Source organism: Protomyctophum parallelum (assembly GCF_964188405.1).
Source record: "Protomyctophum parallelum genome assembly, chromosome: 20".
NCBI lineage: Eukaryota > Metazoa > Chordata > Actinopteri > Myctophiformes > Myctophidae > Protomyctophum > Protomyctophum parallelum.
Genome location: NC_139718.1, coordinates 43,871,565 through 43,885,138, shown reverse-complemented (window position 1 = coordinate 43,885,138; position 13,574 = coordinate 43,871,565). Strand labels below are relative to the sequence as shown.

The 13,574-nt window shown below is 45.7% G+C and overlaps 1 protein-coding gene across 1 annotated transcript in view; it reads right to left on the bottom strand.

Moving 5' to 3' along the window:
- The window catches only part of LOC310877803 (dynein axonemal heavy chain 1-like), a gene marked incomplete at both ends in the record, with an annotated part of 103,024 nt that extends 89,678 nt beyond the window's left edge, over positions 1-13,346 (bottom strand). Inside the window, 14 exons of the mRNA XM_083791752.1 lie at positions 1,557-1,639; positions 1,741-1,860; positions 2,548-3,556; positions 3,844-4,037; positions 4,640-4,790; positions 6,002-6,300; positions 7,096-7,307; positions 7,914-8,071; positions 9,368-9,602; positions 10,016-10,174; positions 10,949-11,081; positions 12,164-12,356; positions 12,738-12,796; positions 13,161-13,346. Of these exons, the coding sequence (XP_083647878.1) occupies positions 1,557-1,639; positions 1,741-1,860; positions 2,548-3,556; positions 3,844-4,037; positions 4,640-4,790; positions 6,002-6,300; positions 7,096-7,307; positions 7,914-8,071; positions 9,368-9,602; positions 10,016-10,174; positions 10,949-11,081; positions 12,164-12,356; positions 12,738-12,796; positions 13,161-13,346 (3,191 nt within the window). The remainder of the gene's footprint in view (positions 1-1,556; positions 1,640-1,740; positions 1,861-2,547; positions 3,557-3,843; positions 4,038-4,639; positions 4,791-6,001; positions 6,301-7,095; positions 7,308-7,913; positions 8,072-9,367; positions 9,603-10,015; positions 10,175-10,948; positions 11,082-12,163; positions 12,357-12,737; positions 12,797-13,160) is intronic.
- Between the last annotated feature and the right edge of the window lie 228 nt (positions 13,347-13,574).

Sequence of the window (13,574 nt, the reverse complement as noted above, 5' to 3'; positions counted from 1 at the left end):
GTTCATAGAAAACGGCAAAATAAAGTACCGTTTGCTGTGGTTGTTTAGACGAGAACCGTGTTCTCATGAGGTGAAAACGCAACAAAGTGAAACCACCTTCCAGAGTGGAAATCTTTGAGAACGCCGTTTTATCCCTTCTCCGTGTAAACAGGCAAAACGGTGAATCCGCAAAACTTATGACATCATGGCTCACGTTGGCACGTTGTTTATTACATTGATACATATAATTATGATATAATGGAGTTCCTGAACAAGCCTCCCTCCTCGCCTACAAAGTGCTGCTCATCAGCGATAGTGAATGTAAAACCATGATGTAAATGAAAAGCCTTGTGATAGGTGGCAGCCGCGGCAGCAGCGTTTATGTAGCCTAATGTATTATAAAATATATACCATCCCTTGGTGGCCCAGAGCAGTGTTGAGCCGCTTGCGCGGCACTGTTTTTTGGCAAATCTAAGCTAGCAAATTTAAGACCATCTCTTCAAAATAAGAGTATCCTCTAGATTATTGAAAAAAAGTTTAATTTGCACATTAAAACTACAAATTAAGCATTTAAATGATGCTATAAGACACACATTATGTTTCTGTGTTATTTAATTACTTATTTTTACACAGAAACATAATGTGTGTCTTTACAATAGCTGTAATGTAATAATAATACTAATAATGTAATGTAATCATTATTTAATTAACTTTTATTCTGAAAGCAACCGGATGTCTTAAATTTGCTAGCTCTCAAACAGGAAGTTCTAGATTTGCCAAAAAGACGGAGCCGTGTTGCGCAGGCTTGCGTGAAGGGGTTCTTCTTCTTGTACGTGGGTGACCTGTCTATTTGGCAGCCCGTTATCGCCACCTAGCGACATTATAGCATAATAGCACATTATAGCATAACGTGTGCGTTCTCGTGTAAAGGGTAAGAAAAAATGAGAACGCAACGGGACTTTGCCATTTTCTATGAACACCATCCTCGTGTAAATAGCACCAAAGTTGTCTCATATTCCCCTTGGGGTGCATCAGCCCATGAAGAGATTTATAAGTAATTAATACATTTTTAAATTGAATTCTGGAATCGATTGGTAGCCAATGCAAGGATGCAAGCACAGGAGTGATGTGTGACCTCCTTTGTGTGTTGGTTAACAGTCTAGCAGCCGCATTCTGCACAAGTTGGAGGCGGTATATAGAGGAGCGAGCAATGTAGTCTGTGTGTTTGACTGGATTGTTTAATTCCTACATTGACCATAATGATTTGGTGCACTTGTGGTTGGGAGACACCCCATGTGGGCTGTCTTACTGAGACAACATGTATTCCAGGTAAGAAGAGAGACCACATTTTCATGACACATTATTGGTCATGAACATGGCGTCATGACTAAAATATCTAGAAACACACATTTAATACACACATAAAAAACCCCAGGAAAGTGTTTCTTGTGTCCTAAACATCATTCAAATATGATCTTGTTGCAAAAAGGGGTGAAGTGGCCACTTTAACGTCTGAAAACGGTTCCCAAAAATGTAGATGGATCATTGTCAAATCATGGCTTATACAGTATAGTTACTTTATGTTGAAGTCCACATTTGGCAGGCTGTAGGCAAACGTGTCAAGCATCTCATAGTCTGACAGGATCTGGCTCATCAATTCCTGTTGTGAGAAGATTAAAGAAAAACGTTGAATATACATATCGAATAATAAGACATGAGGTAAAAAGAAATAATACTATAGCTAGGTTCTTTTCTATGCACCTCGTGGCTCTTCAGCTGTTCTGGGATCTGTTTCATCCAGTTCCTCTGCTCTGTCAGCTCCTCAATGCTGTTGGGTGTCTCATACAGCTTGATACTGGTGGCCTTACACGCTTCACATGCCTACACACACAATAGAGAGAGAGGTGGCATATACCAATACCAGTGGAAGCTGAAATAACTAAAATTAACTGTTTTAGTTCAGTCAGATAACTCACAAATAGATTTAACCAATATTTATTATAGAATGAGAATACAAGTGTGCATATAATATTTTATCTTGGCGTTCGGCTCTGCTACATTTTTCTCCCTGCTTGGCACAATTAAACACCATTATTAAACATTAAGATAGATATACAACAACAACCCCCCATGGGGAACAGAAGGTGGGAGCAAACATCACATAACAACAACCAGGAACCATATGCAGAAGGAAGGCAGGAAGAAGCATGCAGTCTAGCTGAGCTTAAATACCCCGCCAAATTGGTCAGCTGACTGCCAAATCAGCGAATGACATGTGGGTCTCGCAAACACTGAATACACCCACATAGTAATGCAGCATATTAACCCCCCCGAGTATATGTATGCGCTCTTGAGCACAGCATGAAGCCGCTCGAGTATTTCCGACTGATATATTTCCACCTACTAAGCTCACCTACAATGCTAAAACCGCCTCGACCCTTTGGTGTGGTTAGGGCTTTACGTCATGGAGCTGCCTGCGCAGCCTGCAGGCGAGGCGCTGCAGTGGGAAACAGTGACTTACGTCATGGAGCTGCCTGCGAGGCGCTGCAGTGGGAAACAGTGACTTACGTCATGGAGCTGCCTGCGCAGCCTGCAGGCGAGGCGCTGCAGTGGGAAACAGTGACTTACGTCATGGAGCTGCCTGCGCAGCTTGCAGGCGAGCCGCTGCAGAGGGAAACAGTGACTTACGTCATGGAGCTGCCTGCGCAGCTTGCAGGCGAGCCGCTGCAGTGGGAAACAGTGACTTACGTCATGGAGCTGCCTGCGCAGCTTGCAGGCGAGCCGCTGCAGAGGGAAACAGTGACTTACGTCATGGAGCTGCCTGCGCAGCTTGCAGGCGAGGCGCTGCAGTGGGAAACAGTGACTTACGTCATGGAGCTGCCTGCGCAGCTTGCAGGCGAGCCGCTGCAGAGGGAAACAGTGACTTACGTCATGGAGCTGCCTGCGCAGCTTGCAGGCGAGCCGCTGCAGAGGGAAACAGTGACTTACGTCATGGAGCTGCCTGCGCAGCTTGCAGGCGAGCCGCTGCAGTGGGAAACAGTGACTTACGTCATGGAGCTGCCTGCGCAGCTTGCAGGCGAGCCGCTGCAGAGGGAAACAGTGACTTACGTCATGGAGCTGCCTGCGCAGCTTGCAGGCGAGGCGCTGCAGTGGGAAACAGTGACTTACGTCATGGAGCTGCCTGCGCAGCTTGCAGGCGAGCCGCTGCAGAGGGAAACAGTGACTTACGTCATGGAGCTGCCTGCGCAGCTTGCAGGCGAGCCGCTGCAGTGGGAAACAGTGACTTACGTCATGGAGCTGCCTGCGCAGCTTGCAGGCGAGCCGCTGCAGAGGGAAACTGTGACTTACGTCATGGAGCTGCCTGCGCAGCCTGCAGGCGAGGCGCTGCAGGAGCGCGTCGGCCAGCGCTCTGTGTTTCTGGGCCAGAGCCTGGCGCGCCGGCTCCACGCCGACGGCGAATGCTCCGATGGCGATGGAGGTCGGCAGGGACGAGCACAGCCGCTCCATGGCCTGCAGGTGCTGGACCACCTCCCTCTGTACCTCCTGGGACGTCCCGTCCACCCGACTGTGGTGGGCTCTGGAAGACCAACGAATGAAAATAGCAAATTAACCATATGAATCCTATAGCGTCCATGTTCTGGGGTGAGCATTTGGCTGAAATAGCTGATCTGCAAGCTCAAACGACAAAGACATTTGGCGTAGAGCGGGGGAAAACAAATCCAGTCAACAAAGTATAGGCTTTAGAATCAGAATCTTCACTGTCACATCACAGGTCTATACAGGGTTAAATTAGCTTCTGTGCAAGCGCCATTATTATTATTATGATTATTTTCCAGAAAGGGAAAGAAACGAAAGAAGTCTTACTGGAGAAAGGTTTCTATGTCTGAGTTGTGTAGCTCCAGATATTCGTGGTACTCGGCAGCGTAGGCCCTGAGGGGTACGGCGGCTTGACGCAGGGCAGCGCGGACCTCCTCTCTCAGCTGGGACACCAGCGGCTCCCACAACGCCACCGACTCCAGCACAGGCTCGCCGCCAACAAACAGGTTCTGCATCACAAACTGAGAGCAGCGCATTGGGTCAAAGTCATCATCATCATCATCACCACCATCACCTTCCTCGTGATTCTCATCATCATCATCATCATCATCATCATTCCCATCAAGGATTAGAATGGAATAGCTTTTTTAAGCTAAAGACTGGTAATGGTACAGTATGATACAGTTGAAGAAGGCCGTTGGCCGAAACGCGTTCGTTGTTGTGCTGCCTGCAGCACGCCTTACTAAAATGAAACAATAAAGTGCCTTTAAATATATATATTTTATCCCACGATTTTGTAACCCATTTTTCACCCCTGTGTCAATCATCTAATGTGATCCTGGGCTCTACACACCCTCCACCAACCTAGTCCCCATATATGGGGGACAAGGGGAGAGCAAACGGACTTGAACTCATGCTTCCTTCATGCCTGAGTGTCCAAAATAAAGTGCCTTAAAGGACTAATCCGTGAGTGCTGCTGGTATTCTCCTTCTTCAAACGACGTCCTGACCGTTGCACCCGGTAAAAGGCTGGGAGTCATGTGTGCTTCCTTCATTTATAAAGAGTATGATGCAGGACTTGCAGGTCATCATAATACACACACAGTATTGCATCTCTTACTTACCTTATCCGGCTGTGGAACACTGTGTGTGGCCAGAATGCCCTTATCAAACAGGTTGATGAGGGACAGCTCAAAGGTCTCCAGTGGAGTGCTGTAATGGACACCAGTCTGGTCCAGAACCAAGTCCACCAAAAACAGAGGGTTCTTCTTAGGCCTAGAGAGGTAGTGGATATTGGAGTAAACAGTATACGCAAACACATGTAAAAGGCCAATTTATGCTCCGCAGTACGACGGTGTCTGCAAAGTGACAGCATCGTGCAACGGAGTGTATAAATAAAGACACAAAACACATGGCATGTTCATTGTTACGTTAAAGGAGAATTCCATACTAAAAGGCTTTCTTACCTTTCTTTGTAGTTGTTACGTCCCCATCAAAGAGGTCCAGGTGTCATTTTGTGCAAAAGCTCCTTATTGGCTATTTCCCCTACCATAAGCCCTAAATGAATTGCATTGAATTGAATGGGATGTATGGGGTGTTGTGCTAATTCGCTTATTTCCATCGAAATAAGTAGTAAAGTGTGCCGCTTGGGTTATTATTTACATTATGAAGAGAGGATATATACAAAAAAAATCTAATTTTGAGCGATGGAAATAAGCGAATTAGCACAACACCCCATACATCCCATTCAATTCAATGCAATTCATGTAGGGCTTATGGTAGGGGAAATAGCCAATAAGGAGCTTTTGCACAAAATAACACCTGGACCTCTTTGATGGGGACGTAACAACTACAAAGAAAGCTAAGAAAGCCTTTTAGTATGGAATTCTCCTTTAAAAAGATCACCAGCACTCCAAGTGAGCACTGGTGAACTTTTCAACTGACGAGTGCTCTCGTTCTCTTTTTCCATGTTCATCAGTGCAACACAAACACCAGTCAAGTCAATTTGCCAAAACGAAGCTCACCATATTATGAGAACAAAGAAGATACATTCCACACTCTCTAGAGGACTTAATGCCCAAACAATACCAAAGGGTCGGGTCAGGACAAAACGTTTTTTTAAGGTCAACCACACCAAATCAACCCCTTGCAAATCAAGGAGTTCCATTGGTGTGGTTTACACAAGAATGTCACATAAGATCAAACAATAAACCACAATACCAGATTAATTCACGTTCAGCATTCATCATATGAGGCCAATCAGTGAGAGACGTGGGAGTGTGAGCGAATTAATGCGCGCGTGTATGTGCATGCGCGCGGTAAATTAGACATACCGACAGTCATGAGTCCGACACCCTACCCAACACATGTCGGGAGCCACGGGTTAGTTTTAACCCGCAGCGCATGTCAGGAGCGACGGTGTTGTCCGACTGATGACTGTAGGACTGTTGGTATGTAACGTATGCAACCCGCGCATGTGTTCCTACTTGTAGGGGCTGGTGATCAGGTCAGGTCCCCAGACCATGTCCAGGGGACAGGTCAGGACAGCGCGGCAGGCGTCCAGCACCAGGCGCGTCAGGCTGCCCAGCGAGTCCAGCACCAGGAAGCGCAACGAGTCCTGCATGTGGTAGCGAACCAGAGACAGCAGCCTGCAGAGCTTGGACATCCTGTACACGTCCCAGCGAGACTGGGTCAGGTCGTACCAGCCCGCTCCGATGTCCCTCAGCTCAGAGCGGATGGCGTTGCACAGAGACGTCATCCACGAGTTGCACAGATTGGAGCTGACCTGCAGCGTGTGGCGAGAGGAGAGCGCATTGGGTTAAAAGCAAAAATAAAATGCCATGACTGAAAATATATATGAAGTACTAATGTGTGATTTGTTTACTTCCGCTGTCAGCGGCCCCGAGCAGATCGGAGGGATTACGATTCGATCATTATACACTCACACTAGAGTGACTAGACGATAATTTATGCCCGCGAATCGCTCCCGATTGAGTCGGGCACCCCCCCGATTATCGGCTAGTGTACGGCCACCTTAAGGAGAACAGACTCTACCGTTGCATAGAAGAAGCTGAGTTTGGTTTGACAGGGGAGGTTGGAGTTCCATACACCGGCTACGTGCCCCCCTAATATGTTATTTATGAAAACAGTATGCAAGTGTAACGCCCGGGATTCGAAATCTGGCCTCCCGCGTGAAAGTCCAACATCTTAACCACTAGCCCAAAGCAATATCCCTCTGGACCGGGGGAGATATTAGACTTTTGAGGCCATCAGGCAGAGGCTCTAAGCCACTGCTACAAAAGGTAGTACGGGTTTTATGCCGTTCAAACGGCAATGAATTTTATGGGTAGGCCTCCCATTGGCTTAGGAGGCCGCCAATCATGGCTAGGTCGCCAGTAGAGATAGATCAACATGTTGTCCAGCCGCTTTGAAAGCAGTTGGCAAAAACACAATATGTAAAATTAGGATGTTTTAGAAATATTGTTCCTGCTGTTCTACATACTGCCAACCAGGTGAAGTAATCACAGACGGAGGCATTGCTTTTATGCTGGTTTGGGCGATGCAAATGACAAAATATTACCTGTGCATGTGTCTGAGACTGGGTAAGTTCAAACTCCTCAAGGCGCAGTGACTTGGTGAAGGTGACACGGAACAGACTCATGGCCGTCGCCCTGTTGCACGCAGCACGGACTTCAGATAGCACGCGGATCACCTCTGGCTTGGTCAGCAGGGAGTTGAAGGTGAACGCAGCTCGGTTCTTCTTGAAGGAATAGTCGGGGACTGGAACCAACCCTGTAGACAGGTGGTAATGTAAGTGACCATATGCACACCGCAGCCCTCTTGCCATTAAGTAAATGGCAGGGTGGTAACTATCCGCAATTTCCCATTGAGCCCATACATCCAAAGGGAAAAGTCCTATCTGATTGTGTTAAACGTCAAACTCACCAACATTGCAGCTGTACAAAAAGCTTGAATTATCCTCTTTCTATCTGCAAAGTGTTTGTTTCATAAAAATCCACTGTAGATGTTATGAGCTACTTTCTGGCCTTGCAGGTGATTGTTTTTGTGTGTTGGAGTTTGGAAATGCTCGTTGGATATCACTTGACGTCCCTGTGTACCACCTATTTTGAATTTGCACATAATGGGGTATGCTAGCGCGGTGCCGCGCTACAAGCTTGTAGATCTGCCATTTTTAAATTCTGAAAATGTGGTGGAAATCTTTGAATATAATATATTCTTTCAGAGCGAACATTTTAACTCAAATCTTTGCTTCTGTCGGGGGGGGGGGGGACATATTTTCAGATTGGGGTCGGCGGATCGGCGGCCAATTACATATAATTTTGGGGGTCCAAACGGGTTAACAGAAACAACCACCGATCAAGCTAGCTATAGCGTTACCTTGGTGTGGCACACATTGGGGTTCTTTCTGCGGTAGTGAGATGTGACAGAAGTCCTCTGGGCGGGACGCCACCAACTTGTCAAAGCTGAGGCGGTTCATGGTGCGATCGTACTCCAGCTTAATGTCCTCCTCAAGGCAGTCCATACCACCGTGCAGGCTGTGAATGATGTATGTAAAACAGTCTTCTCTGTTAGAGCCTCCCATCACTGGAACAGTCTCCCTACAGAATTAAGAGAGACCTCCAACTATCTGACCTTCAAATTCAACCTGAAAAGGTGGCTAAAAACAACTCAAATTTGTAATCACGAGTAACTAACTATCAGCACTATTTAGTATTTATCACCGGTGTCATTTCTCACTTCACTTGCCATTGTTCTGTCCCCTGTACCATGTCGATCTGTTCCCGTACTGTATTGTGTTTTTGTATGGACGTAGTGTTGGGTGCTTGCACATATGCACACATGGCATCAACGCATGGTGTTGTGTGCAGGCACACTACACTTTGTCCTTCTTTTTATCATTCATTCATTTTTTAAGAGCCTGCCCAGGGACTACAGATGAAATTTAGCTTCGGCTAACTCTGGCCCATTTACATTGATGTGAAAACTGACATGTTGATTAATGAGCTTTGTCCCTGTCAAATAAATAAATAAATAAATAAATGTATAACACACCATTGTAGTCCCGTCTTTTGCTCCAACACTGTTTATTTTTGTTAAAACACCGACATGATTCAGGACACAACGTTTCGCTGTGAATAGCCTTCATCAGGTGACATTATACTGTCACCTCACGGCGACACACGAAAGGGGCTAACCACACCCACCAATTGGTCGGGTTGGGAGGACAAAACGTTTTTTTAAGGTAAACCACAGCAATGCAACTCATTGAGTTGCAGTGAGTTGCAGGTGTGGTCTACCTTAAAAACAGTATTGTCCCAACCCGACCCTTTGGTGTGGTTTGGGCTTTAGATGAGAGACCGAGCATCTAGTATCTAGTACAACATATAATGCAAGTAAGGCACTCCTTTAGTTAACCAGTACGGGCCCATTTGTTTCCATTTCCATCCTAACTATCAAGTTATTTTAGCTGTGAAAACCCCATGGCACCCCGTCACTGTCCCCCAGACCACACGATGAGAAGAACATGGTGCTTTTCGGAATAAAAGCAGCTCAAACTGAGTGGTGCAACACACCCTCTCCCCTCCCCCGCCTCCTCTCTCTCTCTCTCTCTCTCTCTCTCTCTCTCTCTCTCTCTGTTTCTGGCAACAGCGCCCCTACTGGTACTCATTATACTGGCTCATTAACACATACATACTAACATACATACATACATACATACATAGGTGAACACATAGGCGGACACGGACATTGCTGTTCCTTGGAGAGGTTGCACCACTCAAAAAGGAACGGGGAGAGGGAAGGCATGTGAACCCTATAACAGCGATGCTTACGTCTCCAGTGCGAGGCCGGGCGTGGACAGGACGTGCCCTCTGATATGCTGGAGGCGCCGGGTGTCCATGGAGGGCATGGCGGCCCAGACGGGCATGCAGTCCACTGCCAGGTGGTAGAACATCAAAGCTTCGGAGCTCTCCCTCAGGCGCTGGGCAAAGCAGACGCGCTCTGCAAAGACACGCGGGTCCTCGGCACAGAACAACAGCCTCACCCTGGGCACCCAGTACTGGGCGGCTGTCGGCACATGGGCTACACCTGTGTGTGTGTGTGTGTGTGTGTGTGTGTGTGTGTGTGTGTGTGTGTGTGTGTAGAGATGGAGGTATACAGTATAAGAGAAGGGGCCCTATTTCTTTCGTACTTTTTTTATGTTGATGGTTTTGCACGACAATAGCCAATCTACAAGCTTTTGAAAATTAATGCAATTTCTTTTGAATATTTTCTTTTACATTTAGATTTCTTTAAAAAAAAATGGGGGGGGGGATATGATGGCTAAAATGGGGCGATACCTTGAACGTGATTAGACAAAGAAGTATGCATTCGGAATCAGAAAGCATTCGATAATGTGCGATTACAGAGGCATGTGGTACAAAGTTCTGCATTTATTTTACACCCCTTGACAAGTGCAACGGTACTATAGTAGAACTTGCCTGGTTTGTATCCTCCATTTAGAACAGGCTTTCCTTTTCCATCGGTCACTCTGCCGTTCCCGTCGGCCTTCTGGACGAGGTACCGCCCTTTGTCCCGACAGTAGTCCAGGACCCCGACAGAACACCAGCCGTATTCTAGGTCGGGGGTTCTGGGGTCCACTTTGGGAACAGAACACGGCCAAGAGAACAGCACAGAAAAGACTTTCTTAAAGCTGCAATCTGTGAACTGGTCTGGATGTACTACTATTCGAACTCCCACAAGTCTCCCATGCCATGAAAGAACCACTTGACCAGGGGGAGATATTGCACATTGAGCTTCAGGCGAGCAGCACCTTTCCTACCCAAATACAGGATCTACATTGCTCAATGGAAGTTGTTTTTATTTTATTTATCTGTTCTGTATAGAGGTGAATTAAAAGCCCATTGAGACCAAGATCTCTTTTACGAGGGAGCCCTGTACAAATACTTTATATATTCGTCTGATGCTACAAAAAGGGAAAGTTCTCTCCTCTAGGCCTCTTAACTTCTCCTGCTCACTATGGTATGGTATTTTATATCTTCTGTTTTTAACGCTTTGTGTGCGAATAAAAACAAAAAACAATAAAACTAGACCACCTGAAACCACTGCAGATGATGTTATATTGTACTTTTTACATTTAGCAGCCTCTACCATACAGGTTAAAATGACATTTTATTCACAAAAATAAGTTTAGGGTGCGGTCACACCAAACCTCTGCCTATGCGAGTGGATTCTGCTATTACGCTTCAATGGAAATGGAGCGCAGTTTATTTTATTTTTTATTGTATTTATTCTTTTACGAAATCCGCGAATGGCAACAAACTGCTCCGTTCCCATTTAGAAGCATTGGCAGAATCCGTGCTCATAGGTGTAAATTGTAATTCAAGTTCAGTCTGACTGTGCTATATACGTACCTGGTGGAGCGTTGTCAGTTGCAGGCAGAAGGGCTTTCGCAGGTATAGGTTTGCGATCAGGTGATCCTTCCGTCCAACCCAGAGCCATCCACTCTTCAGGTGTGCGGGGGTCATAGTCCTCATTGTCAAAGATCTGTGGTGGAAATAATCGTATATGCAAAGATTGTTGTATTCTAAATTAGACAATCTGAAGTGATGAGCTTGTAGATCTGTTTCGCTATTGTATTTAGCCGGTTTTAGGTTGTTAATGTACTTTCCCCCCTTCCTAGTAATGTATGTATGTATGTATGTATGTATGCATTTGGTTAAAATGGGTAGGGTTTAAAAAAAAGGCAAAAGCATGCTCTGTTGCACTGGCCTAAAAGTGGGTCCTTAAAAAGTGCTTCAACTTCTGAAATGTATGTATGTATTTGGTTAAAATGGGTAGGGTTTAAAAAAAGGCAAGAGTTTGCTCTGGTGCACTGGCCTAAAAGTGGGTCCTTAAAAACTGCTAAAACTTCTGAAATGTATGTATGTATGTATGTATGTATGTGTGTATGTATTTAAAAGGGGGGCTTTATGTATGTATGTATACATACATAATTTATGTGATGACCCATCCTGTTTGTGTCTGGTGTTAATGCTGTTCTCTGTTCATGTGCAGGAGGAGGGGACCAGCTTGCAGGGGTGTGCCTAGATGAGGAGGCACACCTGACTCCAATTGGGCTCAGCCTATTTAAGCAGGCTGGTCAAGGCCATTTCCCTCTCTCTCCTGCCTAGGGAACAATGTCTATTCTTTGACTCCTTTAAGTTAGTTTTGACCTGCGTTGCTGCACTTGCACACACACTACACTTTCACACATCCACACATGCAATACACTACTGATCCAACTGATGACACACACCCCACTTCACCTGTTAAGTACATTTGCTTGATTGGTGTTTGGTACGTGTGAATGAGGCCTCATGCACACGTATCAAACAAATATTCTGTGCTCTGTCTGTGATTAATGGCTGCCACAATGCAATTCCAATGGGAGTCACATGGTTTGATGGCGACTCCCATTGCAATTGCACATGGTTTGATGAGGCAGCAATTGGCAATCAAACACAAATGTCTGGTCAAACCATGTGACTCCCAATGGAATTGCATTGTGGTATAGCCATTACTTACAGACAGAGCACAGAACATTCGTTTGATACGTGTGAATGAGGCCTCTAGTAACTCCCGCTCACCTCCAAGGACAGGTAGTTTGACACAGGTGGGACCCGGTGTTCTGACGTGGTCACGTGATCAGGTAGGACGGTGTTGTCAGGGGCGGTCACCTGACCATCCCTGCCCCAATGCCTTGGCATCAGCAGGTTCACGTCTATGCCTTTCTCTGCCAGGAGCTGGGCTATGTCTACCTGCATGTACTCCCTCCTGCGTCTAATTGGAAAAGAGACGTTTTTTTGGTTCATGCACAGTACAAAAATGATATTTTTTAACTCCCCATTTGGGTCCATTTTTGACACTCTTGAGTTCAAAGGAATTACACACAGAAGATGTTGCTGTGTGTATCTGGATTGGAAACTCTCTCTCTCTCTCTCCCCCTCCCCCCTCCCCTCACGGAATGTCATAAGGCAGACAATCTATTGTCGATCAATTCATGCGTTCATTCATGTGTGTAACTAGAAATGCTAGCAGCTATTATTATTATTATTATTATTATTATTATTATTGAGCCTTCCGGGGTTAGGTGTAGTAGACAAACCCTTATTCAAATTTTAAATTCCTTTCATCTGTACCTTGACACACACAAACCTGTACCTTTCTATCTCCAGCTTGCGGGGAATCTGTCCTGGTACAGTTTGGAGTGGCAGCTGGACCTTGGGCGCATATCCACCAGGATAGAAATCAGTGATCTCTGGTTGCTGTGTTGTAGGTCCATGTTTATCACTTTCAACCAGGCTGGACAGATCTAGTGTGGAACAAAATATCAGTTTTCTAAGATAATCTACATTATTAAACAATACGATAACAGTTTGTAGCCCATTATGCCAGAAACGCATAATATTAATACCATACCTGTTGGAGTGTTGTAGTACTCTGAAGCACGTATAGAAAGTAAACTCTGTTGAGTCTCTGCTCCTTCTCTGTAACTCTAATTAATGAACCAGATTTACGTTCAGTGGAATAACAGCAATACACAAACTGTACAAGTATATTATGGGCATTGGATACAGTAATTACTTTGATTTTAGGCTTGGCAGCCGGAGAGATGAGTTGGGAGTAGAGCCCGTGCTGCTCAGTGACTGGGCTTGTCCCGATAGGAGGGAGTGTGCTCCTGGGACGTACAACTCGGGGTTTGGCTTGTTGCGGAGGTTTGTTGGGCTTCTTCCATAACCCTAAACCAGGCAAGCGCTTTCCCTCCTCCATTCTGTTACAGACCAAATAATTTTAGACTCAGTTAAGAGGTAACTGACATTACTACTATTCACCCCTACTTTCTTTTTCCATTTAACTAATTGTTGTGTCAATAGACGGCGTCTAATTGGCATGTTCTGCTAAAATAATCACAGTACGGCACAGTTATTTGGCTTGTGATGAAGAAAAAACATAAAGGTGAATGCAAGAGGTTTAGCAATCTCACATTTTCACTGTGCA